Source organism: Ammodytes marinus (genome assembly GCF_949987685.1).
Source record: "Ammodytes marinus genome assembly, chromosome: 16".
Classification (NCBI taxonomy): Eukaryota; Metazoa; Chordata; class Actinopteri; order Uranoscopiformes; family Ammodytidae; genus Ammodytes; species Ammodytes marinus.
Window position 1 is genome coordinate 8,464,107 of NC_137220.1, and position 27,628 is coordinate 8,491,734.

At 42.1% G+C, this 27,628-nt stretch overlaps 1 protein-coding gene across 1 annotated transcript in view; it reads left to right on the forward strand.

Annotated features, from left to right (window-relative positions):
• Positions 1-398: 398 nt before the first annotated feature.
• Positions 399-27,628, forward strand: part of col5a3a (collagen, type V, alpha 3a) — a gene marked incomplete at its 5' end in the record, with an annotated part of 52,588 nt that continues 25,358 nt past the window's right edge. The window contains 23 exons of the mRNA XM_080044021.1: positions 399-447; positions 9,037-9,204; positions 9,563-9,776; positions 10,161-10,323; positions 15,839-15,961; positions 17,707-18,117; positions 18,807-18,929; positions 19,068-19,184; positions 19,298-19,351; positions 19,463-19,504; positions 19,962-20,024; positions 21,169-21,243; positions 21,516-21,599; positions 22,196-22,252; positions 22,876-22,929; positions 23,025-23,078; positions 23,212-23,265; positions 23,925-23,978; positions 24,255-24,308; positions 24,862-24,906; positions 26,276-26,329; positions 26,528-26,572; positions 26,792-26,845. Of these exons, the coding sequence (XP_079900147.1) occupies positions 399-447; positions 9,037-9,204; positions 9,563-9,776; positions 10,161-10,323; positions 15,839-15,961; positions 17,707-18,117; positions 18,807-18,929; positions 19,068-19,184; positions 19,298-19,351; positions 19,463-19,504; positions 19,962-20,024; positions 21,169-21,243; positions 21,516-21,599; positions 22,196-22,252; positions 22,876-22,929; positions 23,025-23,078; positions 23,212-23,265; positions 23,925-23,978; positions 24,255-24,308; positions 24,862-24,906; positions 26,276-26,329; positions 26,528-26,572; positions 26,792-26,845 (2,211 nt within the window). The remainder of the gene's footprint in view (positions 448-9,036; positions 9,205-9,562; positions 9,777-10,160; positions 10,324-15,838; positions 15,962-17,706; positions 18,118-18,806; positions 18,930-19,067; positions 19,185-19,297; positions 19,352-19,462; positions 19,505-19,961; positions 20,025-21,168; positions 21,244-21,515; positions 21,600-22,195; positions 22,253-22,875; positions 22,930-23,024; positions 23,079-23,211; positions 23,266-23,924; positions 23,979-24,254; positions 24,309-24,861; positions 24,907-26,275; positions 26,330-26,527; positions 26,573-26,791; positions 26,846-27,628) is intronic.

Consider the following 27,628-nt stretch of genomic DNA (forward strand, 5'->3'; position numbering starts at 1 on the left):
CTTTATGCGAATATGTTTTGGGCGCCTTTCGTTCACCACTTGACCCCCAGCCGACACTTGAGTTATGAGCTCGTAATCTTTACCTTCAGGTTTACTTTGGGTGAACCTTAAAATACATCCGTGTTTGGAATCTGTGTGCATGTTTTGGAGATGCTTTCCTTTGCACCATAGAGTCGCTTTAGGCTGGGATTACAAAGGTGAGGCTAAGAAGTTGTCTAAATGTTTAAGAACTGTGTAGTAGATGTTCAAATATAGTTTATTTTTTGCATATAAGCATATAGGCCTATCTATTGTAATGCACCTCGTCATTGCACAGTACAGGGGGCACATACAATTGTGATTGATCCAGTTTACGTTTTGTTTGGCAATATGATTTAGCCTATAATGTTTGAATTTCAATGCGTCAGGTGTGCTGCTGTAAGCCTCGCAGCGACCTCGGGGAGAGATGTAGGCTATGACGATGATGTCATGCGTGTTTGAGTTTGCTTGTGACCAGCGTCGGTTTACTGTGAAGAGGTTTAGCGTTGGCTTGAGAAAGAGGCGAATGGGCTGAACACTGACCAAACTGAGTAGATTAAAATTCCTGTCATGGATCTGTTTAATGTGCCCTCTGCTCGCATAGGTCCTGTGAATGCGGCGCTTAGCACTCACACTCCTACTGCCTTAGTTTAGATTTCACAAAAATCAATATTTGACATGTTTTGTATGTAATGCAGGCTTCAACCTCAGGTCAAATGTGTTGTTACTTAAGTGGCCCAATCATACTTACTATTGTAGGAGTGGAGAGAGTGGACTCTTTCAATGATCCATTACCAGCTAGAAGAGGGTCTCGCTCTCTGGCAAACAGCTGTGCCTCTGTCTGACTTCTAACAGTGTCCTGGTGTCCACATTTGCTGCACTTTTCCGGCCTGTTCAGCACATGCTGCAGCCATTTTAAGACTTCCATGTTCCAAAGATAGCCAGTTACAGCCACCTTGTGCAAACACATTGTATGTCATCAGGCCCACCACTGCTTTCAGTAGCCACAGTCCTCCATGCCCTGGCCATATCCTGAGTATCATCAACTGGCAGCAGACACGTTCCTATCAGGTGCCATGGCTAGAGAGACTCCCTGATGGAGAGATATGCCTCAACAGCAGGGATTAACCCTGTGGTCACCAGAAGTGCTTAAAGATGTCTTATTTTTCATTCATGTTGCACCTACTTTATGGCTGACATTGTTTGTTGGAATTTTAGATATGTGCATTTGATTGATAATGTGTCTTTTGAGTATGTGTGTGTGTGTATGTGTGTGTGTGTGTGTGTGTGTGTGTGTGTGTGTGTGTGTATGTGTGTGTGTGTGTGTGTGTGTGTGTGTGTGTGTGTGTGTGTGTGTGTGTGTGTGTGTGTGTGTGTGTGTGTGTGTGTTGCAGTGAGGGGAAGCTGTCCCATATGCTTTGTATATATATGTGTGTGTGTGTGTGTGTGTGTGTGTGTGTGTGTGTGTGTGTGTGTGTGTGTGTGTGTGTGTGTGTGTGTGCTCGACAGAGAGATGAGAGGATACTTTGTAGTCCATGTTTGCTGACAGGAAGCAAGACATTCTTGCACACGTCCACAGTTAGTTTCCTCTGTTCTTTTGCCTCAACACATTTTTCTTTTCAGTTGTATTCTTTATTTATCCTTCCTTTCCAAGTGTGGGAATATAAGGCAGTGTTGGTTTATGATTTCATATGCCATATCTCTTCATTTACATCATCATTTTCCTCTAGCTCATCATGCCCTGCCTCATCCCTGACTAGTTCTATGACACAGGGGGAAAAAATGGCGCATTCAGCCCCCTCACTGTGTCTCGTTTGATCCAGACTTGTTGCCAATCTTGCACCCACCAACTCCCAGAGGTGGGTGGCAAGCCTTGTTCACCCTTTGATCTGGCAACAAATTAGTGGCAAATTAAAAAAACAAATGAAAAAGGCAGCTGAATAGAGCAAGATAAAACATAGGGAAATGTATGCCTGTTTCGGCTCTAGTGTGTTTCTTCTGCTATGCGTGAGTTTGTTTTTCTCTTAATGGTAACCGTAAACATCAGTAATTTAAGAGGTCTGTCCCTATAGTTGCAGACTCTGCAAGTGTCATATCAAACTGATCCCTATGCTTTTAGACAAGGCACATTATTTGGAAGTCGCCCCCAAGTCTCTGTAATATTATAAAATTATGCCTCAAACACTTCCATGGCGCTGGAGTGTGCAATCTATAGTTTTGCAACACACATCTGGCTTGCAGAAACTCAGTAAATCCCCTTCCCCTCTGGCTTTTTTTTTTGGCTCGGTGTTTCTGATCGCTGGATGCTGCAAGAAGCTTTCTGTGGGACTTGTTAGCGAAGCTTCCTGTAGAATGGTAATGAGCAGACATCAGAAGAACTAACTTCTTCAAGTGACCCCTCTACATGTCATCTGCCTCCTTAACCCACTTTATGAGCTTCACCAAAAGTTTTATCACAGTCATCCGTCACATGGCCATACACGTCTTATTAGTGTGTAGAAGCTTTCATACCAACGCTATCGGTAGAGCCTCTAAAGAGACTGTTGGAAGATAGAATGCTACCCTAAGTGACATCGTGACCTGGCTCGTATTTCAACTTATCTAGACCTGCCAAGTATCCTTAAGCATAGATAGACACCGATCTGCTAACAAAGAGGAGAATGGTCTTGGTCTCAAGTTTTCAGGAGTTCCGAAAGTGTTTCTGTCCCTCAGAAGCAAAAAAGGAATAGATTATCTACATGAGCATGCATACATAACTGTAATGTGTGCGGTGTGTGCACATATAGTACTAATCTTTGATTTAGCCAGCTCCAGTGTTACACTCCACAGCAGCTTCAATGTTATGATATCTGTAAAGCGAAATGATGGATTGGGGTTGAAACTTCAATGGGCTCGGTCATGTGTACGCTTACGTCTTTGAATTTAGGTAATCCGTTGTGCCTGAGGTTTGTATGCTGAGAAAGCCCATGTGCCATAAGAACTTTTTAAACCCTATACCCCACACCACCGAAAGGGTGTTTGGTGATTAGAAAGTGGGCCAGGCTTGGTGAAGGGCCAATGTTAGGCATGCAGTGGAGATTATGGTAAGGAAGCTGGGTTTACTGTCGTCAAAGAAAGTCCTCATGAGTACAAATGTGTGTTTCCTTGTCTAGTGCCTGCCTGGCGAGAAACATTGAGTGGCAGGTGTTTTCTCTACGGGCCCAGCAGTTGTTGGCCCATCAGCCCAGCACGCTGTGAACAAAAACATGAGAAGAACAAACTGTGGAGATTGAAGAATGTGAATGCTGATGTGAATTGGAAGGAAATGTGTAACCAGATTCCAGTAGAAATGATCAGCTTTAACACCAAAAGTAGAACTCCCACAGTAGTAGTTCGCATTACAGCCTGAAGAACAGCACCCAGCCACTCACCCAGATTCAACAGAGCACTATGAGAAATACATTATTTTATAACTGTTTTGATTGATTTAATTATAAGTTTCACATCCGCTTATAGTCTTAAATGTGTAGTTTTTTTTATATTTTTATATTCAAGATTCACAAAAACTTCATTTATCCCCAGGGGGTTAATTAAAGGTAAGGTAGATAGACCAGACATTGCAACAATGACAAAAAAGTTACGAAGAATAAATAGATCAATAAGTTATGCTCTTTCCTCATGTAGTTTACAATGAGCATCGAGATATGTTTATACAAGTGGCCCACCTAAGTGACTCCAGTGTAATCAACAGTGAAAACTAGTCACCATCTGGAGATGGGGATGTCTACTAATGATGATGAGAAAATGCTAGGATTGCAAGGCGAGATAGAAATACACCCACTGCCGTATAGTACACGGATGCACCTTTAGTGCAGGCATTGTTGTTCATGTTCGCTTTATTACAGAGATTTCAGGGATTCCCCACACACCGTATATTATTAGAATGCACACATGCACATGAAATGGTTAAGACATGACCATAGTCTCCATGGTATCGTTTGCACAATGCTCCAGAACATTTCCTGTTGCTGGTCAAGTCAGGTCCAGTCCTCCCCTGTTACTGGCCCTTCCTTCCACTCTTTCAGTGCATGTGTAGTTCAGCAATAAAACTCTACAGCCTCAGAATGTAATATATCGGCCATAGCCTCCGTGTTTTGTATCTCCTTATGGTATTACAAATATTTCAAATGAATCCAAAACGTAATGTTGTTGGGCTCTATCGGTTGTTTTCACCGATTTTTTGAAAAACATTTAAAAAAAAATCCCAGTAGTCGTCTACTCTACATTTATGACCACTGTAATGACTTGCTTCAAAACATTCAATGACAAATGAAGAAGACCCAACCAAAACGCACATTCAGGGGGCGGTGAACATCTCTGGCTCTTAGTTTGCACACTTCCAGCCTAATAACAAATGTCTTGGTGTCTCCATGTTACAATGCCTTTGTCATCAATGTTGTAAACACAGTCTTGTCTGTTTTGAATATCCTCTGTTCACAAGTAGAAGAGCAAAGTGTGACGAATAAAATAATACAGGGGATTTAGAGAGAAATGTTCACAAGGGCAGAGGTCCAATGTGCTGGGGTTTTTTCCCCCTTCTGTGGGCGTTATAATGAAGCTATATGAACTGTGCGTGCAGGTTGATTAGTCATGCTATTGTGACTGTGTGTGTGTACAGCTAGTGTAGGCCTATCAATCTTGTTTGGCTGTGTTCATGCGTTTCAATTTCCATTTGCGCAGAGAGTGTATTAGCTCTCCCGGTCTCATAGTGTTCTTGTGGACAAACAGCAGTGACCCAGACAAAAGGTCACACCCGCTGCTAATTAGATTAAGGCTATTCGTTATGGAGACCTTAGTGAAAAAACTGTGCCTGGATTTATTCAACCACTTCCCTTGGATCTATTACCAATTTCTCACTTTTAACCCCGACATGTTTGTTACAGCTTGTTACATTTAAAATCTAGAAAATGTAAATGGCTCTCCCGACAGACAGTAGCTTTTATTGAGAGCGGAATGTCAGTAAACAAATTATTCTTATCTATTCCTATCTATTGTCAGAAGCCTGCACATCTCCAAACTGTTATTCAAAGTGATTTCCTCTCCACTTTATTTTAGGGTGTGGTCCGAGATGCTATGGGAAATTCTCATTGTCCAGTCTTACTTTGGCTTTATTTCTTGTTAAAAATTCCCCAAATCCCAGAAGCAATATTTTTTGACAGCGCAGTACTGTGTGTGTGTGTGAGTGGTATTTTTCAGGCAGCGCTGGAGTGTAGGTGGTGGTGAGTCATAAAGAATGTCTTTGAGAGACATTTGCTTTAGAAACACAGAGAACACATTGTATCGATGATGTGTGACTGAAATTGTTATATGTTATATGACCGCAAGGCATGGAGAGACTGTGTCACCCGTCAGCCAGATAAGATAGACAGATGTGGATTGTTTGGTGGCACTTCCAGGGTGATGGAGGGCTCAGCAATTTTCTGTCTGTACAGACTGTGGACAACACTGTTGCTGGGGCAGATATGTCAGTAAAAAAAAATAAAAAACTATATTTATACTATTTCTATAACTAGGAAAATAACTAAAGAAATGTCTCATATATGGAGACTATGTGTTTTTGTGAAGTTGTGTGTACCTACAAAATAATTCCATGCTGTGTAAGCTACTACTGTTTTCTCAGATTTGCCAGATGTCTGTGAAATCGCTAGATCTTTTAGCCTCTTTTCCGATGTGTTCTGACCTTTTGGCGTGATTGGAAAAAAAGCGCTCTGAGTCATCAGTCCTTAGAGATACTGAAATGCTATTCAAAACATGATGAACTGGAGCCTAATCTTTTCAGTGGTGGGTGCAGTATGTTCCACATGCAAGGGTAACTAACCACCACTTCCCCCTTTATGCTTATCCACTTATTCCTAACTTTAGAAGTATAGCATTATATTTGACAGCTGAGGCAATGAAACCGATTAGCACAGAGAGTAATGAGATGCAAGCAAAGCCTGCTCAGACAGTCAGTGCTGCAGGATGGGCCAAGCTAAATGTTATATAAATTAATCCAAGGGAGTGAATAGATATATTTTATTGATTGCCGCAATGATTCCAAGCTGCCTGCCAATAGCCTGGGGTTTTCCTCTTGACTCCTGAGTCAGGGGTGGTGGTATTGTGACATAAGGTCGGATACTCCACACATAAACTTATGTGTTTTATGTGGGTGGTTCTTTTTTTCCAACTGGCTTTTAATGCTGTTGCAGCAGCTGTCAAGATTGCCTTCTCTTGAATCCAAAACACAGGCCTTTTCCCATGTCCTCTGAATCAGCTTGCCATAGTTATTCCTCAAACATTTATTTTGCACACTTGGATGCGGGATGCCTTCTATTGCCTGCCTGCACGTTTAACTGATATATGACAGTGCAGTGTCTTCTTTTTTTTTTAAGGAATTTCTGTTGCTTGTCTCAGGTTTCCACCTTTGGCATTGTTGCACATTCTGACTGCGCGCTGATGTGACTGTTCTCTTGAGAATGTCAGAGGTCAACAGTCTCCTCTCCTGTCAAACCCCATAGCTGTAACGTCCTGTTTAGAAACTGGGCAACGGTTATTTTTAAAACTCATAGAGGGGCTGAGTCAGAAATCTACTCTGTGGATCATGTGGAGGCAATGACATACCGTCTTTGGATTGGTTGAAATTTTTTCGCTAAAACGTTAATCGTGTTATTTTGTTTTGAGGGCCATTTTGTCAGGTGCTGTTTCGGATCATGGACCAACAGAAATCCAAGAATCCTGTATAATTAGATCCATGTTGCTTCAATTTAAAACATTATTCATACAGTTCAAAAACATCACAGCCTTGTGACCCCTCTTCCTCCCTCTGCATGAGTATGTATTAGAGACGTAGATAGTTAGAGAGTCAGAGAGTGAACAGAGAGTTGACTGGATTCTCACCTCTGACTGAAACACAAACTTTAAACTTTGCTTTCCCAAAAGGAAACTGATTTAAATAATCAAGCAAGGCCACAAAAGAGCTACAAAGAGCTGACTTGGGATCAGGCTAAGACGGATGCATTCCTACCAATTAAATTAAAGACAAACATAATGGATTAGGACTCAGACATGATGATAAAGTGCTAATTGAAATGCTGTGTGAAGAATAAAGCGCTTTGACAGAATGCAGATGCTTTAAAAACCAGTCCATTTTCTTATGAAAAAAATATTTAATACATGAAATCAAATCAATAGATTTTTTTTCATCGTTTGGATTTCAAAACGGATGTGGATCGAACGGAAGATAAGGATTAAAGTCTTAATTAAATCAAACATTGACACTAATCCTCATGAAACCATTGCACACTGAATATTAATATTTCTTAATAAAAAACTAACACTACTACTCTTCCTTGCACATAGATAATTACAAACTGGGTCAAGAATCAAGATGGCAACCCAAACATGTCCTTATTCTTGATCTAAGCGTAGGTGACCGGGATGTGACCTTTGAAAGTCAGTCGTTGCCTTGTTCCTCGACATTTAGTTCTTGGTTCGTTGTCATGATGGCTAGAGCAGATCATCCTGACTGTGTGTGGGTGAATATGTATCAGCCTGAGGTTTCTGTTGTTCAAAGCCAGCAACTTCTGTAAGGATTTCATTTACAATTTCTTTGATAAATCTGTATACAATAAAAATGGAAGTCCTGAGGTCTTAAATACCTTCAGATCTGTACCCTAACATTTTCTATTGTTGAAGCCTGGCTGTAATTCACAGCTAATTTACAGCCCTGTTGCCATGATGAGGGGTGACTGAGAGGGTTTAGCTCTCAATGGCCTCTGCTGTGCAAATATATAACAACACCATAAAATGCAATGCTCGGCTTTTCTGAAAGCAATGTCTGGACAATAGTAAACTCTCCCTTCATGTTTAATTAACAATGAGAATAAAAGGAAGAGCTCTGTATAAGCAGCAAGAGCTACGAGACAATTTGGGTTTAGGATCCTCATTTCAGATGCCTGGAATGCTAAGTGCCGAGTGACCGCGAACAGGCTCTCTCAAGCAGCTGGTGGGAAACTGGCTGCACACACACACACACACACACAACTCTGAACCTGGATAATGCTCACAGCAACACTTTATCAACAGGACAATCTAATAACATGACTAGCGGACTGCAAATTAATAACAGGCTCATTGTAATGAGACAGAGCCAGCAGGGGAAGAAACCTCCTATCAGAGGCAACGGTTGACATGCTCATTGCAAATGAACATAATTGGATATACACTATACATGTACAATATTAACAATTGATCAGATTGATAATTTGTCCTGTTTGTCATGCTTCAATAGTTTTGATGATATTACCATCAATTAACTAGAGAGATAAGGAGATTATACCTTATTCATGCCAGTGAAGTGTTCAGATTGAATGAAGATGAATGCGATTGCAGACATATTGTTGCTTGCCGGTCGGTGCAGGGTAAGCGGTGTGCAGGTGTCAGCTGTCAGGTGCGCTGCGCTAGGATTATGGGTTGGGCTGTGTACCACCCCTATGCTATAATAATAACAACCCACAGAAGTCTGGCCACCTGCCGCCACATCTCAGAGGAGCCCGTCTCTCTTCCGCCTCCTAGGAAGCAGGAAGCCTCCACGCTTTAAGGCCCCAGCTTCCAGCCGCACTAAACCCTGCTCTTCAAGCTCTCTAACAACCGACACTTAACTGAGCCAGACAACAAAGTGCTGTCACACCGGCAGAGTTTAAGTATTAGGAATGAAATGGCTAAAAAGCATGCTGCATTCATCTGCTACCAACTCCACCCTCTCATATGTTTTTATGTTTAATTAACAATGCTAAAAAATACAGAAATAAAGATTTGCAATTCTTATTAAGAATTAAAAAAAATATATATATTAAATTGTAAATAAACCCTGTAATGATATAGACTATGTACAGTCAAGCATGACATCTAAAGAAAAAACAGCATATTTCTTCTTCTCCTCTTCTCTTTCAGTATGTGCATTAACTAAAGATGGTTATTTTTCTTTCTTTTCATTTCCAGCTGATCCCATTGATGTGCTGCGAGTGTTGGGGCTGTCAGAGAACATGGAGGGGGTGTCTTTGGACGCTGGTCTCTGCACCAGCAGGAGGGGAACGCAGGAGACGGACCTGGCCTACAGGATAGACCAAAAGATCCAACTCAGCGCTCCCACCAAACAGCTCTTCCCTGGTAGTGAACTGTTTCCCCCCTACAAGGCTACAATATACAGCAAAGCCTCCAGTCCCCTGCAGCAATGCAATACTTAACAAAATGTATTCAAATGGGGTTTCAATGTTTTTGAGAGGGATTTTTTTTCTTAGTAAAATAGAAAATTGACTTTGAACGCTCTTAAGTCCTCCTCCTGGGTTGCTCACTGCTTTTCCCGGGCAATATTTTTCATCATTATTACCTTAAATCAGGTCTCACTGGCAGCAGGTGGTGCCTCTGCATGCCATAAAAATGTCAGCTACCCTGCTGCGTTCTCCTTCGTTTGTATGACTTAACCGCCTCCTCCACTCCTTTCCTCTCCTCTCCTCTCCTCTCCCAGATTCGTTATTTCCTGAGAATTTCTCCCTGATGGCTACTATCCGCGCTAGAAAGGGCTCCCAGTTCTTCCTGCTTTCGGTGTACGATGACCAAGGGGTGCAGCAGCTGGGGCTCGAAGTGGGCCGTTCACCTGTCTTCTTGTATGAGGACCAGCATGGGCAGCCCACACCGGAAATGTACCCCACCTTCAAGAAGGTCAACCTGGCTGATGGAAAGTGGGTAGTTTGACGGGCTTAATAACTTCTCCATGAGCATTATATTTATGACATATCTGTCCTCCTTTTGATTTGTAAGCACACAGTATTGGTTGTGAAGGTTCAATCGATCAGATTCAACATCACTTTGCATTTTATATTCATTAACTGTTCCCCCAAGCTTTAAAATCTGGAGCAGGCAGTCTGATGATGCATACAGCTCACCCTGTGCTTGACCTTGAGTGACATTGAGGTATTATGATACTTGGGTTAAACAGGTCTTTGCATTGCTATGAGACACAGAGTTATCTTGAGAGACAAAATACTTCCACTACTACATTTTCACAATGGTCAGTACAAAGGCACAACTATGGGTTAATTATCACTCTCACCTTGCTCTTTCAGATGGCACAGGATAGCGTACAGTGTGCGGGATAAGTCTGTGACCCTCTACCTGGACTGCCAGAGGGTAAAGACCTTGGATCTGCTGCGAGGGGACAACGCTGTAGTCAGCACAGAGGGTGTCACTGTGTTTGGGACACGGCTGCTGGACCAAGATGCATTTCAGGTAGGAGGACAATGCGGTAAAAACTTCTAAAGGCATATAATCAAGTGTTCTTACTTTGGCATCACCCTTTTAAATGTTCCACATGTTTCCATTAGTTACCAAGAAGAATAACACATTTGAACACAGCTTGGCCTTTTTTTGTGCATTTATGAATGAGGTAGACAAAGGAAGTCAACAAGGAAGTATCACATGAACTTTGTGTGATTAAGTATATAGGAAAAGCCATGCTATATTGGGAAAATATACAATATATCATCTTTTTCTCCCTTTTTCTGGTTAGCTGAATGAATTCAATGCGCTTTGAATAGCAACATGCACATGACATACTGTAGGATATTGCCCTCTCCCACCTGGGCGTGATGGGCTGTTCAATGACCACAGTTCAAGACCATACCATCAGGCCCTCCGAAGTCTTCATCAAACTCAGAGAACTAGGGCTCAACCACCAAGAAGCTGTATGTCTAGATCCTGAATGTTTGACCAGCAGACCCTCAGACAGTGTAGATAGACACTACCGCTTTCTCCACCCTGACTCTCAACACCGGCGTCCTTCAGGGCTGCGCGCTCGGCCCTCTTAAGTTTTGCTGCCGTCATTGATCACCAACAGGGATGGGGCTTCCTACAGAGAGGAGGTGAGAGAGGCACCACATGTTGGTGACACAGGTCCGCAAACTTCATCTCAACGTCAGGAAAACAAAGAAGCCCATTGTTGATTACAGGAAGTGACAGGGTGAGGGACACCACCCCATCAGCATGAATAGGACTATACAGTGTAAAGAGTCATCAGATGCAGGTTCCTCTGAGCTCACATCAACCAAGACCTGACCTGGACTCAACAAACAACAACATGACACGCACAACAACAGATCTTTAACTTCTGCAGGCCGAGGAAGCACACTGTGGACTCTAGGATACTCAACTGCAATTTCTGTACCATTCTAGAGTATCCCGACTGCATCACCGCCTGGTATGGGACTTAACTCAGTAAGGCTTTAGAGAGGGTGGTAAAAATTGCACAACACATCACCATGACAGCACTACCATCCACTGATGACCTATACATCAAGCAGTTTAAGAGAAAAGGCCAACAGGATCATTAGACTCTAATAAACCTAGCAACAAACAATTCTGCCTACTGCCGTTTGACAGAACCGCAGAATTTTTTCCCACACCATCAGGCACAGGGACAGCTTCATCCAACAAATCCATCAGATCAAGACTGAGCTCTCAAGCTTACCCATTGTCACTTTACTACACTGCACCACTGTTAACATAATGTTATGTATACATATTATACAGTACAGTATATACGTATATACGTGTGGAATGGAATCTCCCACCCCCTTACCTTGAAAGCTATTTAAGAGAAGATTTAAAGAGAAAATCATGGTTCAAAAGGTTGTAGGGTGATAATGATCTTCTGCCAATCAAGTGCTGCAGGAACAAAGCAGAGTGGAGGAGAATAGGTGTTTGGGAGGGAGTTAAGAGAATGGGAGTTGTCGTTCAGACATGCCTAGCTTCATCAATTTGCACGCAAAGCCAAGATATAACACATTCTCTCTGCTGTTTGGATATGTCAGTTTAGATCCGCTGGCTAGAGAAGTGTCGGTTGTGAGTCTGAACGGCCAATGTGAGTTTGGACATTCGCTTGACTTTGAATGTGCCGTAGTTTAGTAATGTCTTGTGATAGTCAGGACTCATCCTCTTGCAGGAAGAATACATGCTTCTTGTGTCAACACTGCTTCGGCTTCATTTAAATAATACAGAAAGATAGATAGTAAAGAAGTTACTGGTTATGTCATTTTTTTTTCTACTTGACATTAGATAATGTATCCTTTTTTAAGTTAAAGTACAATTGATCAGTTAAAAGCACTGTGGCACGTGTCCATATGTGTCCTATTACGCTCAGGGGAGGGAAATGAAAGAGCAAGAAAACGTAAACTAAGTTTTGTGAGTGGATCCAATTCTTCTTTTTCTTCTCTGCAGTAACCTTCATTTGTATAAGTCCTAGTCTGTGCCTCCCATGACAATATGCAACCCCGGCTCCATTGTCATTCCCAATGAGGCTCTACTCTAAATCTCGCCCACAGCATGAAATAGAGATGAGCTCGAGCCCCTTTCCCCTGCCATGTCCTCGGGGCTCTGTCTCTGCTCAGCAACTGAACTAGAAAGAAAAGGAAAAAAATAGACAGTAGTATAAAGGGACAGTCCGTTTCAGAGAAGTGAACATCTTTCAAAACCTCTTTTTTCTCTTTGTGTCCCAAGAATACCCCACAGTCTACAAAAGGAAACTGGTCAACTTTTAAGGAAGAACAGAGGGCGGATGGTCATTACTCCCTATTGGCCTAATAGACAGAAACCCTAGCCCTCTTCACTTTCACCAGGAGGAAACCAGATGTCCTTGCTCATGACAATTGAAACACCTACTGCCTTTGGGCTTTGCGTGTGAAGTCAATAATTACCTTCCGAATCATGTCTGCGCGTTAACTTTACCTTCCCCATAACTTCCCCCCTAACATAACTTCAGTTGCCCCTCCCAAGCTGTAAGTTACTCGCCGCTCCTTTCCTACACTTCCCTCTCAGAGACAGTCACAGGCATTTCAGTTTTTAAATGACTCAATATTTCACTCCAGTTAAGAAATGTGTCTCCTTGTGGGCTCTATAAATGTCCCTTTTTTAGAAGCAATGGAGACTGTTTAATCTTTGGCCTTTCTCCTAAAACACTCCCATGTCCTTATATATCGTCCGTGAAGAGATGATGATGATAGAGTATCTATGGTGATTTCAGATATACCCTTCAGACTATCTGCTGCTGATCACATCCATCCTTTAGTCCAATCCTTGCACCTTTTGTGGTCGTGTATTGAAGTTTGCACTTGATTCAAAATTGAGTCAGTTTTTCTTCTCTATGGAGAATTGGGAAACATTTTCTAATCATTGTTTTCATTCATTGATGTGTGTGACAGTAAAACTTGCATTTTTAGTGTGTGAATTGACATGATGTATACACAGCCATTAGTATAAAGTCGGTATGGCTGTGCATATTAAGCATCAGTGTTGAACACCTCGAGTGAGGCTGGTACCAAGGGAAGAGAGATTAAGCAGGCTGACCTCTGGGCCTGTGTTTCCCAGGCCCTGGTTCTGGGGGAGGAGGCTAGTGTTCCGGCCCAATTCTCCCAGCGTGGGAGCTCAGCGTGGGAGCCTGGGGACCATGGTCAGCCACTAATGGCTCTATTGCTTCCAGATTGGTCTGCAAATGAACACAGAATTTTCGGTGTTCAAACTCAACAACACCCGGCTTGCATTTTTAAAACTTCAAACTGTCCGGTTGTCTGCTTGTGCTCCTTCTTAGCCTCTGTGTGCCCTGTGTGTGTGTGTGTGTGTGTGTGTGTGTGTGTGTGTGTGTGTGTGTGCCTCCAACCACACGCTGACTGCTAAGATAAGATCCAGCCCCAGCGTTTATTTGTTAGGAAATTGAGATCCATTCTGTTTCGATTATGTAGCAGTGGAAATGATAACTGTTTTTGGCTCACTGTCACAGGCATATTAAAAACCATGACTCGTCAAGCATATCATTAAAGGAAGCTCTATTTCAATTCCTATCAACCCCATCGATTTACCACACAAATAGAACAAGCACATTAAATTGGTCAAGGTCTGTTTAAGTCATATTTCATCAGGGTAATGACATACTGTATGATGGTGGTCAGATGTTTTGTAGTTTAATGAGCATCTGTTGTACTTTATGCAAATGAGGACTATCAAAATGCTGTTTCACTGCGGTGGTGGTCCCACACCCAAAGATATGCTCACTCAAGAAACCAAGTTATTTTAAGAGATTGAGATCTAATTAGGCCACTGCAAATAAATTAGCGTACCGCCTGTTATATGGTCTAGTAAACTGTAATTTGGCGAAGGCATATGACTCTTGTCTATCTGGCCCCACATACCTTGTTGTAAACAACATGGGAAAGCAAAGCGGTCCCTCTCTGAACACTATTTGCCATCATAGCCATGTGTGACCTTCTGTTTGTGAGCCATCAGAAATCTGTGGATTCAGCTGAGGTGTTTTTCAACATTGTCTTTGCCGGGTCTTCAATGGGAAACAGCAGAGCACACATGATTTTGGGCAACACTTTAATCGCTGTGGGTTTCTAGGAGAGAGCCCCTGCTATGCAAGAAAAACAGGGAAACGTATTAGTGAAAGTGATGCCTTTGATCTCAAATTGAGATTGCATTCGATTGGATTAACTCCCTGTTGCCTTTCTCTCTCACTCTTTCTCTCTGTCTCTCACCTAGAGTGAAATCCTTTATTTTGCTTGACATTGGCTTTGAGCCAAAATAGAAGAGGAAAGAAGGATAAGTGGATAACAACTCATTTCAAGTTTGATGTGTTAAAGTGACTGTTTCAGCAGTCTCTTCCTAGTTTTTCTCTATAGTGATATAGACTTTAAGACTATAAGACTTTGTGTAGTCATGCACTGCTGATAAGGCATGATAACAGCTGATGGCAGGTAACAGTGAAGTGATGTGTTTTGATATATTTTCCCTCTGACCAGTTAAGCCTAATTCAAGAGAATACAATAGGATGATAATTACCACAACATCAAGCAGGTAATCTGACTTGATTTAAAAAATAATAATAAATGGCTGACCAGCTGTGCCTGGATAACATTTCAAGCGGCAATATGTTTGCAATGGCCTGTCAGTTATTACACTGTGCCATGTGGCTGCCTGAATTCTGTTTATTAAAAATGTCCATAAAATACCTTTTATTAATTTAAATGTTATTTTGAGACAGAATTGATGAATTCATATTGTTGTCTTTAAAAAAGTATTGCACATGTTATTGTAATGTGCAAAAATCTACATTTTTAAACCATTGTGTTTGGTATTTCACTTAATAGCTGACAATGTTGTGCTTTGCTGTGTACATTTACAGTGAGACAACTGCTTATTTCAGCAGTAAAAAGCATTCTATAATAATATAATGAGGACATGGAATAAAGTGAGATTGAGTGTAAGGGCCATTAAAGCTAAGAGAGGCTGTGGGCTTGGCGCTGCAGGGTCCAGCAGTGCTGTCTCTGTGCATGTTTATGTACACACTCACTACGCCTCCCGGGCAAGAAGAGAAGTGAAAGGTCCTGACAGGGGGGTGAGAGAAAGCTCTTTGACTGTTCTGTGTACACAATCAGGCCCCATGTGGAGTCATTGGAGCACCACAACACATTAGTCATTAGCAATTGTACCAGTAGTGACAACTTAATGATGCTACTGTGTTACATTTGGTCTTTGCTGCTGCATACAGCTGCTTTTGTTGTTGTTTTCTCGCTGCAGCATCTGTGTTGAATTGTTACAGGTTCAGTATTCTGGTTCCTGAAACATGTCTTCACTTTTTCAGTAGCAGCTGCTGTTATGTGTCTTCCAGTGTGACATGATGATTCTGCTTCTCCTGTATGCCTGGCTTTATAACGTGACATTTGTCTTGTCTGTTTTCTGTCTGTTTATTTCACAGGGAGATATTCAGCAACTACTGGTCGTGGATGATCCCCAGGCCGCTGCCAACTACTGCATGGACTACATACCAGACTGTGACTCTGCTTTGCCCTATAACAGCCAAGCCCCGCAGCTGCAAGAGGTCAGTACTGCCACCAACAGGAGGCAATGCCTACTGACAATAACCCACACTGATCTTTATACAGTTCTTTGACAGCTGATATTATACTGTAGAGTGTAGAGTATAGCTTTAGATCAGGTGAATTAACTTTAGAGACATGGCTTGCTTTTCTTATTAAAGCTAAAAAAGGCAGAGGTATCCGAGTACATTCGTATTTTTGCTTTTTGCCTTGTGTTTCCACATTTCCTTAGAGGCCCTGTGTTTTATAGCAAGTCTTAAGAAATGTAATGAGCTTCTACCTATAGCACTCATGTTCAAACATATTCAAGATGCCGAAGTGGGATTACATAAGCCCTTGCTTGCTAGCATGCCTATCAATAGACCTATACAGTATGTGTCCCTAAAAGACTTGTATGATTTACAAGCAGACAACCGCCCCACCCAAGAAGAGGTCTGAGTACATTGCAGACGTACTCAGTGTTTGCAAAAAGATACTTGATAGATTAAGACAGACCACCCCATCTGTCAAAGGAGAAGTGTCTTCTTTCAAATGCAGCCAAGAGGGGAGCATTCTTAAGGTCAGGTGTTCCTTCACTGAGACACACACACACACACACACACACACACACACACACATGCACAAACACGCATGCACAAACGCATGCACGCACACACACACACACACACACACACACACACACACATACACACACACGCATACATGAACGCAAGCATGCACACACACACACACACACACACACACACACACACACACACACACACACACACAAACACACACAAACACAAACACAGCCAGAAGCCAATAACTCAAACATGATATAAAAGTGCTTCACCTCCTGGAAGTGCATTAAAGAATTGAATCGATCATTGATATGAATTACTGTATATTTCTTTGGTGGTGCGTGAAAGATAAGAGATTAGGAGGAAGCAGCCAGGGAAAGTGTAAATGTGTGGCAGGGTGGGAAGGAAAACACTGTTGTAACTGAATACTTTTTTTCTTTATGGGTATACCACGTGTATAAACATGTGCATGCACACACATGTGAGTGCATGTGTGCTGCTGAGTCATTAATAGGAGGACTGTTGTGTGGATAATGCTCCAGAGAAGGTTCATTAAAGGTTGTGTGAGGCCATTTCGTCAGTCATTCAGCTGTGTTTTCTACAGCTACAGCTGAGCAATGAGCTCTGAATCCAGAACATGTCAACATCTGTCCCCCCATTGACCTACTTCCCATCATTCTCCATTACACGCTGACCTTGTTTACAAGTGGATCTAAATCACATCACTGAGGTCTCTCACACATTCCGCTTTTTCATTGTCATTTCCAGCCAGAGGGCCATTCATATAACTGACATGCAATAAAACATCACTGTGAAGGATGGATGACCCAACCTATATTTCTTCCCTTTGTCGGAGCACAGTAAGAATAAGCATGTCTGTAGATAGAATCATAAAAAGGGGGGTGACCTATGACCAAACAATAAAAGATATGTCTTTCAACGACGCTGCATATGTCTGTCCTTTCTCATTTCATGTTTACTTTAGGTTTATTTGACAAGCTCAGTGGGAATCACAGTAGGTATCTGACCCTATAAAGGTGTCGCTGGACCTGTGTATGCATTGTTTGACTTTGTACTGTTGCTGGCTATATCCTTTACCATATTTCAATTCACAACAGTCTTTTGTTTTTCTCCAATCCTCCACCTGTGCCCCTCATCTTGCGTTCCCCCTTTTCATAAAAAAGATTTCCAAACTTGGGTCTGATGATGCCTTGAAGCAAAGCGACCAGCCCAAAGATGGAGAACCAAAGGAGCACTCCAGAAAGGACAGGAAGGGCAAAAAGAATAAAAAGAAGAGGGACAAGGGATCTAAGGGCAAGGGCAAGGGAAAAGGCAAGGGCAAAAAGGGATCCAGAAAGAAAAAACATCAAGAGGAGGTCCTTGAAGATGGCTACCTCCGAGTGTCCACTACACTGCCTGAGTATCTGTCCCAAGAACCCTTTCGGCCCACAGAGTTGCCAGAAATGAAGAGCCCTTTAGAAAATGTCATCCCCGTCGAAGCCCTCGACAAGACCCTGGTAGAGATGCCCACACATGAGCCTGAGTCTACGTCTGAGGTGCCCAGTGCATTGCCTGAATCAAAGGTTACCGAGGAGGTAGACAAGTTTACCCTGTAGATTCCCAACCCCCCTTCTGCCATTTGCAGTTCTAATCAATCACTCCCTTTTTAACCATAGAGAGCACTTCTTCCGTCTCCAGTTACTTACCACCACCACTAACCAGCACCATCCTAATCATCACCTCCCCCACACCCCTACCACAAAACATGAGAAATCTTTGATGATCTCACTATATGCCTTCTCTTTAATCTTTGTGTTTAGAAAATGAGTAGTACATGCATACCATATATCCGAAAAGCATATGGTATGCATGTCTTTCTATACGTGAACCAACTACTACGACTATGCCACAAGAACTTTACATCTTTAAAAAAAAATCCAATCAGGTTCTTTAAATCCCCGTGCAACAAACAAGGAATATTGTTTGTTTGTATGTCTCCTTTCATGTTAATTATTTACTCATTTCCCATGCTGTTTCTGGAGCCGTCGCAGTGCTCTGCCGCGCTGCCACATCTAGTCCATCGGCTGATTACACATTGTAATTAACACGCACACCTGTCAACCCGTATTCCAGATAATCAGCACTTCCCCATTAAATCCACTTGTTTTTGCTAACATTCATGTACTACATTTTACTAAAAATGTATTTTCTCGGAAGCTAATGAGACACGGTCAGGTTTAATCTTTGCTAAATGACTCATTGAAGCCTGTGTGTTGGCTTGCAGCGGGAGGGCAAGCCAGTGATGGAGCCAGTGGTGGAGGAGTACGCAGATGACCTTTTCCGAGACCTCTATGATGATGCCTCAGTTTCCACAGTAACGGCGGGCCCCAACGTTACTGGATACGAGGTGAGGTTAAATGCAAATGGATGTCATGTCTTCACCTGACCTGAGCGTAGAAAAACGCTGAGACGTATAGTTTAGTATTCACTGCACTGCTGCGCTACTACTGGTGTTATTTTTCCTTTTTTTCCCATTCCTTAACAGATTATCGGATTTGAAGATTACAAGAATGACACCGAGTCCGAGTACGAAGAGTATGAAATCTACGAAGACGGCTTTGGCTTTGCAGAGCGGGAAAAGGCCGAGATGTGGGATGGAGAGGTATACATTTTCCAAAAGTGAAACTCAATAAAACAAGTGAATGGTGTGAATGGTCATGCATGAGTCCTCACAACAATCCACATGTATTCATCTCTTTTCTCTCTCCTCCTCAGGCTAGCCTCAGAGCAGAGAAAGGCCAGAAGGGAGAGCCAGCTATAATTGAACCGGTGAGCTGGCTGGAGGCATTTCATGAATAGTCTAGTAGCTTTAGTTATAAGCATGGGGATGCATTGATATTCTCCTAATGTGCATTTGGTTCTATCTGTGTTTGTTTATAGGGTGCATTAGTGGAGGGACCCCCAGGCCTACCAGGGCCAGAGGTAAGACTATTTGTTGCCTGATGACAAAGGAACACTTTTCTTTTCACAGTGTTTGGTCTCTGTAATTGCACAGGGCTGTGCTCTAATGTGACATAAGGTAGAACTGTGCAGATATGCCATCATATTACAATTGTGGTGTTTTTAGAATGGGGATCAGCGTTTTCAGGGGTGAACACCCAGAAAAGAACATCTGCACTCTTCACTACATTTCAAGAGATGCAAGATTGTGTCTGTTAAGAGTTGAGACTGTTAGTAGATGGTCTTTTGTATAGATCATTTAGCAGACAATGAAAAGGCAGCTAAAATCCAAAACATTATTGCCAATAAGCAAAATTAGTTCAATAACATAAAGAAGGGATTTCTGAATTGACGTTAGGAAGAAGATGATTATTTAATTGAAAACAAAGTCACAGTACGTAATGTTCTGATTTGGGCTCTATGAATGTTTCCTCCTCAGGGGATGCATGGCCCAGCTGGACCAACAGGCCCTCCAGGCCCCAGGGGGGATCCCGGTGAATTGGTGAGTGTGGCGTTTGGCCCTGGACCTGTTTCCATTGGGAGTGGTTTGGCCCGGTTTGACTCTTTACCTGTGGGACAGAGCTGTGGCTTTATATATATTATATGTGACCTGACTTTGAAACTAACATGTTGATGGGATCACAATGACCCGCGTCAGTCCTGAATAGGAAACTACTGGACTTCAGGGACAGATGTTGACTCACATGTTTGACCTCATTTACTGTTGTGTGGGTATGAGTGGGTGTGATTCCTTACAGAAATGTAGTTGTCCATGATTCATCACAATGGAACATCCCAAGCACACGCACACAGACACACATAAGCAAATGGTCTGTAATTTCCCAGTTTGTAATTGTTATTTAATTACTATCCATCCATCCATCCATCCATCCATCCATCCATCCATCCATCCATCCATCCATCCATCCATCCATCCATCCATCCATCCATCCATCTATCCGTCTATCCATCCATCCATCCATCCATCCATCTATCCATCCATCTATCCGTCTATCCATCCATCCATCCATCCATCCATCTATCCATCCATCTATCCGTCTATCCGTCTGTCTGTCTGTCTGTCTGTCTGTCTGTCTGTCTGTCTGTCTGTCTGTCTGTCTGTCTGTCTGTCTGTCTGTCTGTCTGTCTGTCTGTCTGTCTGTCTGTCTGTCAATAATTCAATAAAACAACTTCACTTGTGCCAGAAATTTAAATATGTATTCTATATATATATTTTATTTCCAGTTATTTCGCAAAAGTCAGTACTAGGAATAATATAACATTTGGTACATATTTATTATAATCACTAGTAGAGCACTGCATGTTACCAATTTGAATACTTATTAGATAACTTTAACAGTAACCCGATGAACACAATCCGACTGTGCACCATTAAATGAGTTGTTAAAATTGATTGTCACAGCGTGTAAACAGAAGATAAGGCAGTGTGTGTGTGTGCGGGTGACATGCCTTGTGAAGATGGCGCAAAGGTTGTTTTTGCAGTGATTAGATCGAAGGGCTGTTTCTTCTCTCATTGTAGATTTTATCTCTTTTTCCCTGTCTCACTCCTTTACTCTCTCTCTCTTTCTCTCACACACACACACACACCGTATAGCTGATTTTAATCCCTTTCCTTTATTTTTCAGGGTCCCTCAGGACGTCTTGGTCTTGCAGGGGCTGATGGGATTCCAGGTCCTCCAGGAACCCTGTTGATGCTACCGGTACGATTTTTAACGATTGCTTACACGCACGCACACACACACACACACACACACACACACACACACACACACACACACACACACACACACACACACACACACACACACACACACACACACACACACACACACACACACACACACACACACACACACCATTTCCCAGTGTGGAGTAGTGTTGTGACCACAAGGGGGGGCTGTGTGATTGAACTTCATTTCCATTGGGGGAGTCTTGCAGTGGGGACTGATTCCTCATTGTCATTGCCTTTCAGTTCCAGTATGGAGGTGATTCCCAAAAGGGACCAGTGGTGTCTCCACAGGAGGCCCAGGCTCAGGCTATCCTGCAACAGGCCCAGGTACACACACACACATGTACTTTGATGTCACTGTATGCCATATGTTTAAATTAATTCCACACTCTCTTTATGTTATTGCTTATTATGGTTGGTATTTCTTATAGACGTGTCCGTACTCGTTCTGCACTTTGAGCTGCATATATGTTTGAAAGTTCCTACACAAATACATGATTGTTATTCATTTTTTCACATGTTGATATTTTTTAAAGGTGCACTATCCAATTTTCCTGTGAGGAAAATTGGATCCTCGGAATACTGTTTGAAGTTAGAAAGCTACCTGAAAAGTTACTGTTTCACCCACCGTTTTGTTTACAAAAATATTCTAGTCTTAAGTTTGGTTCCAGGTGCCTCAAAATAATTGTGTTCTGATTAATGATGATATAATTATTCAATACTAAGAAACTAAAAAAAATTATATGTTTTGTAAACTCACCGTAGGCTCTGCAAATGTAAACAAATCTCCCCCATCCTTGAAACTGCATAGTGCACCTTTAAATGTCATGCTGTATGAAGACCAGATACAATTCATACTCAAATTGAACAGGTACATCCCAATGTTCACACATAAATCTTCCAGTTGTGTTTTTTTCTTCCAGATGTCAATGAAGGGACCTCCAGGCCCATTGGGTCTTACAGGTCGGTCAGGCCCAGAGGTAAGAGGCTCTCTCCCCTGGACTCAATATGCTCCTGTAACCCTTCATTTCACATTCTCTCTGACCAGAAACAAGGGCTGTGTTCGAAAAGCCCTACCAACATCCTACTCATACTAATTTTTCAATTTGAGTATGTTGTGGTTGTGTATGCGAGTTTGTGTAGGTGAGAGATGCCCCGATGAGTACTTACTTCCAGGAAGATTATTTGTAATGGATCGATAGGTTACTTTTTCTACTCAACTGCCCCACAATGCATTGCGTCTTCTCAAACGACATGGAAGTTAAAAAAATTAAAATCTTTATTGCATCTATATACTTCAGTGTAAATGGTCCGACGAACCTCACATACACAATTGATTGTTAAGTAGACAGTAGGTAGTATACACGTGTTGAGTATGTAGGAGGGAGGACATTAGTAGGCCGTTTCGAACACAGCCAAGCTCTGATCTCATCATCATGCATGTTCAGTATGATAACACTGTTGTGTTTGTGAAATTACTTCAGGGTTGCAAAATGTAAGATGATTATTTCAAACTCATTTGTATTTTGTTTGTTGTGTCCTTCATTTGAGTGAAGAGTTGAATGTCAGGCTTTAATTAATAATCTCATCATTTGTTTGGCAGGGTATGCCAGGTCCCTCTGGCCTTAAAGGAGAGAGTGGAGACAATGGTCCTTCTGTAAGACAAGCTTCTTCCCTTCACCACCTTTGTCACATGGTTTTCTGTGACACTCTTTACACCTTTTGTCAATGTATCTTCCTTTTTCATATTAGGGATTACTAGGGTCGCAAGGCACCCCAGGAATGAAAGGGAGATCAGGGAAGAGGGTGAGATATCTTTGAGAATTGCATTTCCCGCACCAAAACCCTCTGCAACTGCATCTTCTGTTAAAAGCATGCTGTGCCTGATGTACTATAGAACAAAAACCTATTTGAACTGGAGTGTGTGTGTGTCTCACAGGGGCGTGCAGGAATGGATGGAGGTCGCGGAGCTCCAGGTGAAACAGGCTCCAAAGTAAGTTCTTTTCTCCCCGCACCGCATTGCAGTAGTAATAATCTCAATTCATTGAGTCGTACCGAGAACCTAAAAATGTTTTTTGTTCCAACAAAGTATTTATGGGTAAACTGCACATCTTGATATGAATTGAGGTTAATATCCCTGTTATAATGAATGCTACGTTGCCAGTTGTTAGACCCTCATGATGAGTGTTTGGTGTTAGGTTACCATCAAATTTCCATGAACAACAATAATCCCACACGTGTTTTTTTAACTGTAGGACATCAAGGTCTTGTCCGATAACAAACTCTCTTAACTTGCAAGTGTAAGCCTTTAGGTGTCCAGCAGCCTACAGCTTATTATATGTATCGACAAACGAGGCAACTCAATACAGCTGCAGGAAGAGCTTAGTGAATAAATCAGACTCCCTTGATACCGGCTCTGACAGAACAGCAGAGTCTTTATCGGTCAAAGAAGCATTTTAGCGAAACCTACTAGCTAATCTGAAATTTCCCTCTCCCCCAAAACACATACTACTACAGAGCAGATGGGAGGCTCTGCCAGGGGACACTTTCAGTACAATTCTGCTAATGTTTACACATTGCCATATGTGTGTGTGTGTGTGTGTGTTTTGTGTTTCAAGGTTTAATACGCTTGCTTTTCTATTACTTTTCCAGGGTGACAGGGGTTTTGACGGCCTGCCAGGTCTCCCGGGAGACAAGGGCCACAGAGTGAGTTAGATTTTTGGTAACTTAATATTGCCATCATGTAATTCACTGATTGAGTCATTCAGACATGAAAACATGCCAGCAGCACGGCTTGCATGAATACCTTACACATCACATGGCAGATGTTTATTTGCATATTATGATCATGTTGATTGATGTGATTTCTGTGATGACAGTTTACACTACACAAAAGCATCCTCATGCATGACGCAGCTCAGCAATAAGCAGAAGAACAGTGTAAATAACTTGAGGCTTGTGGCTAATGCTTTTCTCTTGTAGGGGGACAGAGGGAAGCCCGGTCCTCATGGGCCTTTTGGAGAACCAGGAGAGAGGGTGAGTGCACCGTACTTGAATGAGCTAAACTTATCTAGCAGCAGAAAAACAAATCCTGCAGCAGTATCTGTTTTTTTTTCAAGGTTGAAAGGGAAAACCTTTCCAGATCAATGAATCAATTCTACAAACCATTTAAGACTGTAAAGCAGCACAGATCAAAGTGGGGCTTTACCCGAAACGCAGTCATAAACTCCTGAATGTTCTAATCACGCTGGGCTAAAAAAGACATGAAAGCAATGCAACGCATCCCTGACATACAGTAGAATTGAAAAAATACGAAAGAGAGAGAGCGCTCTGTCAAGATAGTATCATATGCAGGCAGGCGGGCGGGTGGGCGGGTGAAGTTTTATAGAGAGCGGTCTATTAGTCTTGCTCAAAGATAGTTGAGCCTTATCTGTCAGGCAGTGAATTTCTTTAATGAGCCACATTTTCACAGATTATGTCTGTGGGGATATAAATGTATCTCCACGCCTGAGGTTGACTGAGAGAGAGAGGTGTATGAGATGTGTGTGTGTGTGTGTGTTGAATGTGTTTCTGTCTTTGTGATTTTCAGGGATCTGATGGACCCGTTGGGCCGAGAGGGCAACCGGGTGAATCTGTGAGTAAACCACATCTGGAAGGATGTAATTCTCCCTCTAAATGCCTCTCATATGTTTATTACTGCTGTTAACTAAAAATACCTGATGAAGAGGATGTAATAATCAAGGCTGTTATTCAGGGTTCTCAGAAAGACTAGCGGAAACAAACAAAAAAATATTTTTCTTCTTTCAAGGTAAAACTCATTATTTCCTCCTAAACCCCTGAAGGGATTATGAGTTATCACTGAATTACTGTAAAAGCTCCAGCAGACACGTCAGGAAAATAACTTCCAAAATCATTTACTATGACGGAAAGTACAACATCCACTGCTTGTGTTGTACATGTACAAACACATTAGAAACGCATTATTCTGCATTGTACAACAACAAACTATACAAACTAGGACAGTCAGACCTTATTAATGCCATCCTGCCACAGTGTTCAACCTAGCATTAAGAGAGAAAAGGTCACTGGAAGAAAGGCGAGCAGCTGGAACACAAACATACAATGGGCATTGGGCATACATAGCATGCCAGCGTATACTATACTCAAAACTGTCATTGAGATACCATCTGCGTAGTAACTCGTTGGGAGTCAGCAAAGATCTTAAGAGCACCCTTGAAGAATCTTACACATATTTTTTTTCTGCACATCTCTGCTGCGGTGGAAAGTGGCTGATTGGTTATGACTCACACTCCATCTTTCTCCCAGTAGGTGACTTTTGGGCTCCGCAGGGTTCTGTCCCCTCCAAATGAAATGGAACACCCAGTGCAGCAAGAAAATAGAGTGCCATAAGACATGTTACGAAAGCTGTGTTTCAACTACAAAAGGTACAGGAAAGAAAAGGAAGGCTGGCTCTTTTCATGAGAGGGAGGAGAAGTGAGACAGCGAGAGAGAAAAACGTGAGACCGGAAATATGGTTAGTGGTGAAAGAGATAAGAGAGATGGAGAGATGGGGAAGAAAAAGGGAGAGAGAGAGAGAGAGAGAGAGGGAGGAAAGAGATAAAATCCTGGCCCGAATGATTATATTTCCATATCAATCACTTCCCAGGAGATCACAGATGTGGCTTTGGAACAGGTGGCTTGGCCAGCCTACAAAGAGTGAGGCTGACAAAAACAGAGCGCACAAAAAACACAGGCTAGCACGGTCTCCGTGGCTACCGCATACAAAAACAGATGCGGCCACAAACACACACACACACACACACACACACACACACACGGCGCACTCACAAATACATGCACATGCAAAGAAATATATTATCCATCTCTGCCTGTTATTTTTATACCCTTTTTTACATCTGATTTGTGATTAAGCATTCTGCACTCACTCCATCTCATCATGAATGCAGGTTAGCTGCTGACTATTTGCTGTGTTTTGTCTCCAGGGTCCTCGGGGTCTTGTCGGGCCGAGGGGGCCACCTGGCACAACTGGCCAACAGGTGAGACAACATCACCTTGGTTACAACATCAAAGCTATTCACTCCCTTCAACTCCATAACAAGGTCTTCTCGTTCATGGAATCATCAAAATATGACTGATGATAAACAAGGAAGCCATGTTGTCATTTCTTTTGAGTTGATTAAACTTTTATATTTCATTTATTATTTCTGAAATCTTGATTGTGTATTTTTTCTCAGGGTATTCCTGGAATTGATGGAGTACAAGGATCGAAGGGTAACCTGGTCAGTCCTGCTTGACTTCATGAACACATTTTCTAGCCCCAGTATTTCCATTAATTGTTATACGAAAATGAGTTCTTAATCAATGTTGTCAACTTCAGAAAACATTGGCCGCAGTGGCTTAGTGTGGCCATCTAATGAGGCCACTAACCAGTGACGAGGCTGATATAGTTCATTTGGCGGCACAGTGTGTGACTACAAGTGTTTTTTTTTTTCTATCAGGGACCAGCTGGAGAGATAGGACCCCACGGCCAACAGGGAAATCCAGGGGAGCAGGTATTACACCAACAAAACCCAAATAAACCTGTCCTGTCACTCTGAGACTTAATCCTCTTATAACACATCCTGTAGATGCATCCATATATTCTTCAAATATACTCAGGCTGTGTCTTGATTCAGGGGTTGCAGCCTATGTAGGACGCAGTCTCGCGGTCTATGAAGGCTATAGCCTATGAAGACGTTGCTGTTTTGTTATTTTTTATTTTATTTTATGCCATCTCTGAAAAAAACGCAATGAATCTTGGGATATGTTGGGCCACGAAGGATCCATCTGATGCAGCCTTCAAAACCGTGAAACGAAGGCTGCATTTCTCGGCCGCATATGAGGAGCCTTGCAAGGAGCCTTGCAAACGGGACAGCCTTTGCGCGCCGCTATGACGCAATCGGTCTTCAAATGCAGCCTACGTAGGGTGCAACCCCTGAATCAAGACACAGCCTGTGTCACTTGCAGACACAGTTGCATAAGAAATATTTGCTCTCTCGTACAGACTATTTTTGTGGAATACATTTTTTTTCTGAACTGAAATCTGTATTTTTTTTTTTACAACTGAAGGTTTACTTGCGCTTTTGGAGAAATAAAATTATCGAATTTCAGGACCCTCAAATTCATTCAGGATACAAGTCTGTTTTACTACCATATGAAAAAATATTATTTTGGTGGTGTAACATTTTCAACAGGCAACAAAATTCACTATTTATGAAAAATAAATAAAAGGAGAGATATTACAGTTTTTCTCAGTTGCTTTGGTGCTTTTCTCAGATCAGAATGAAAATTCTCAT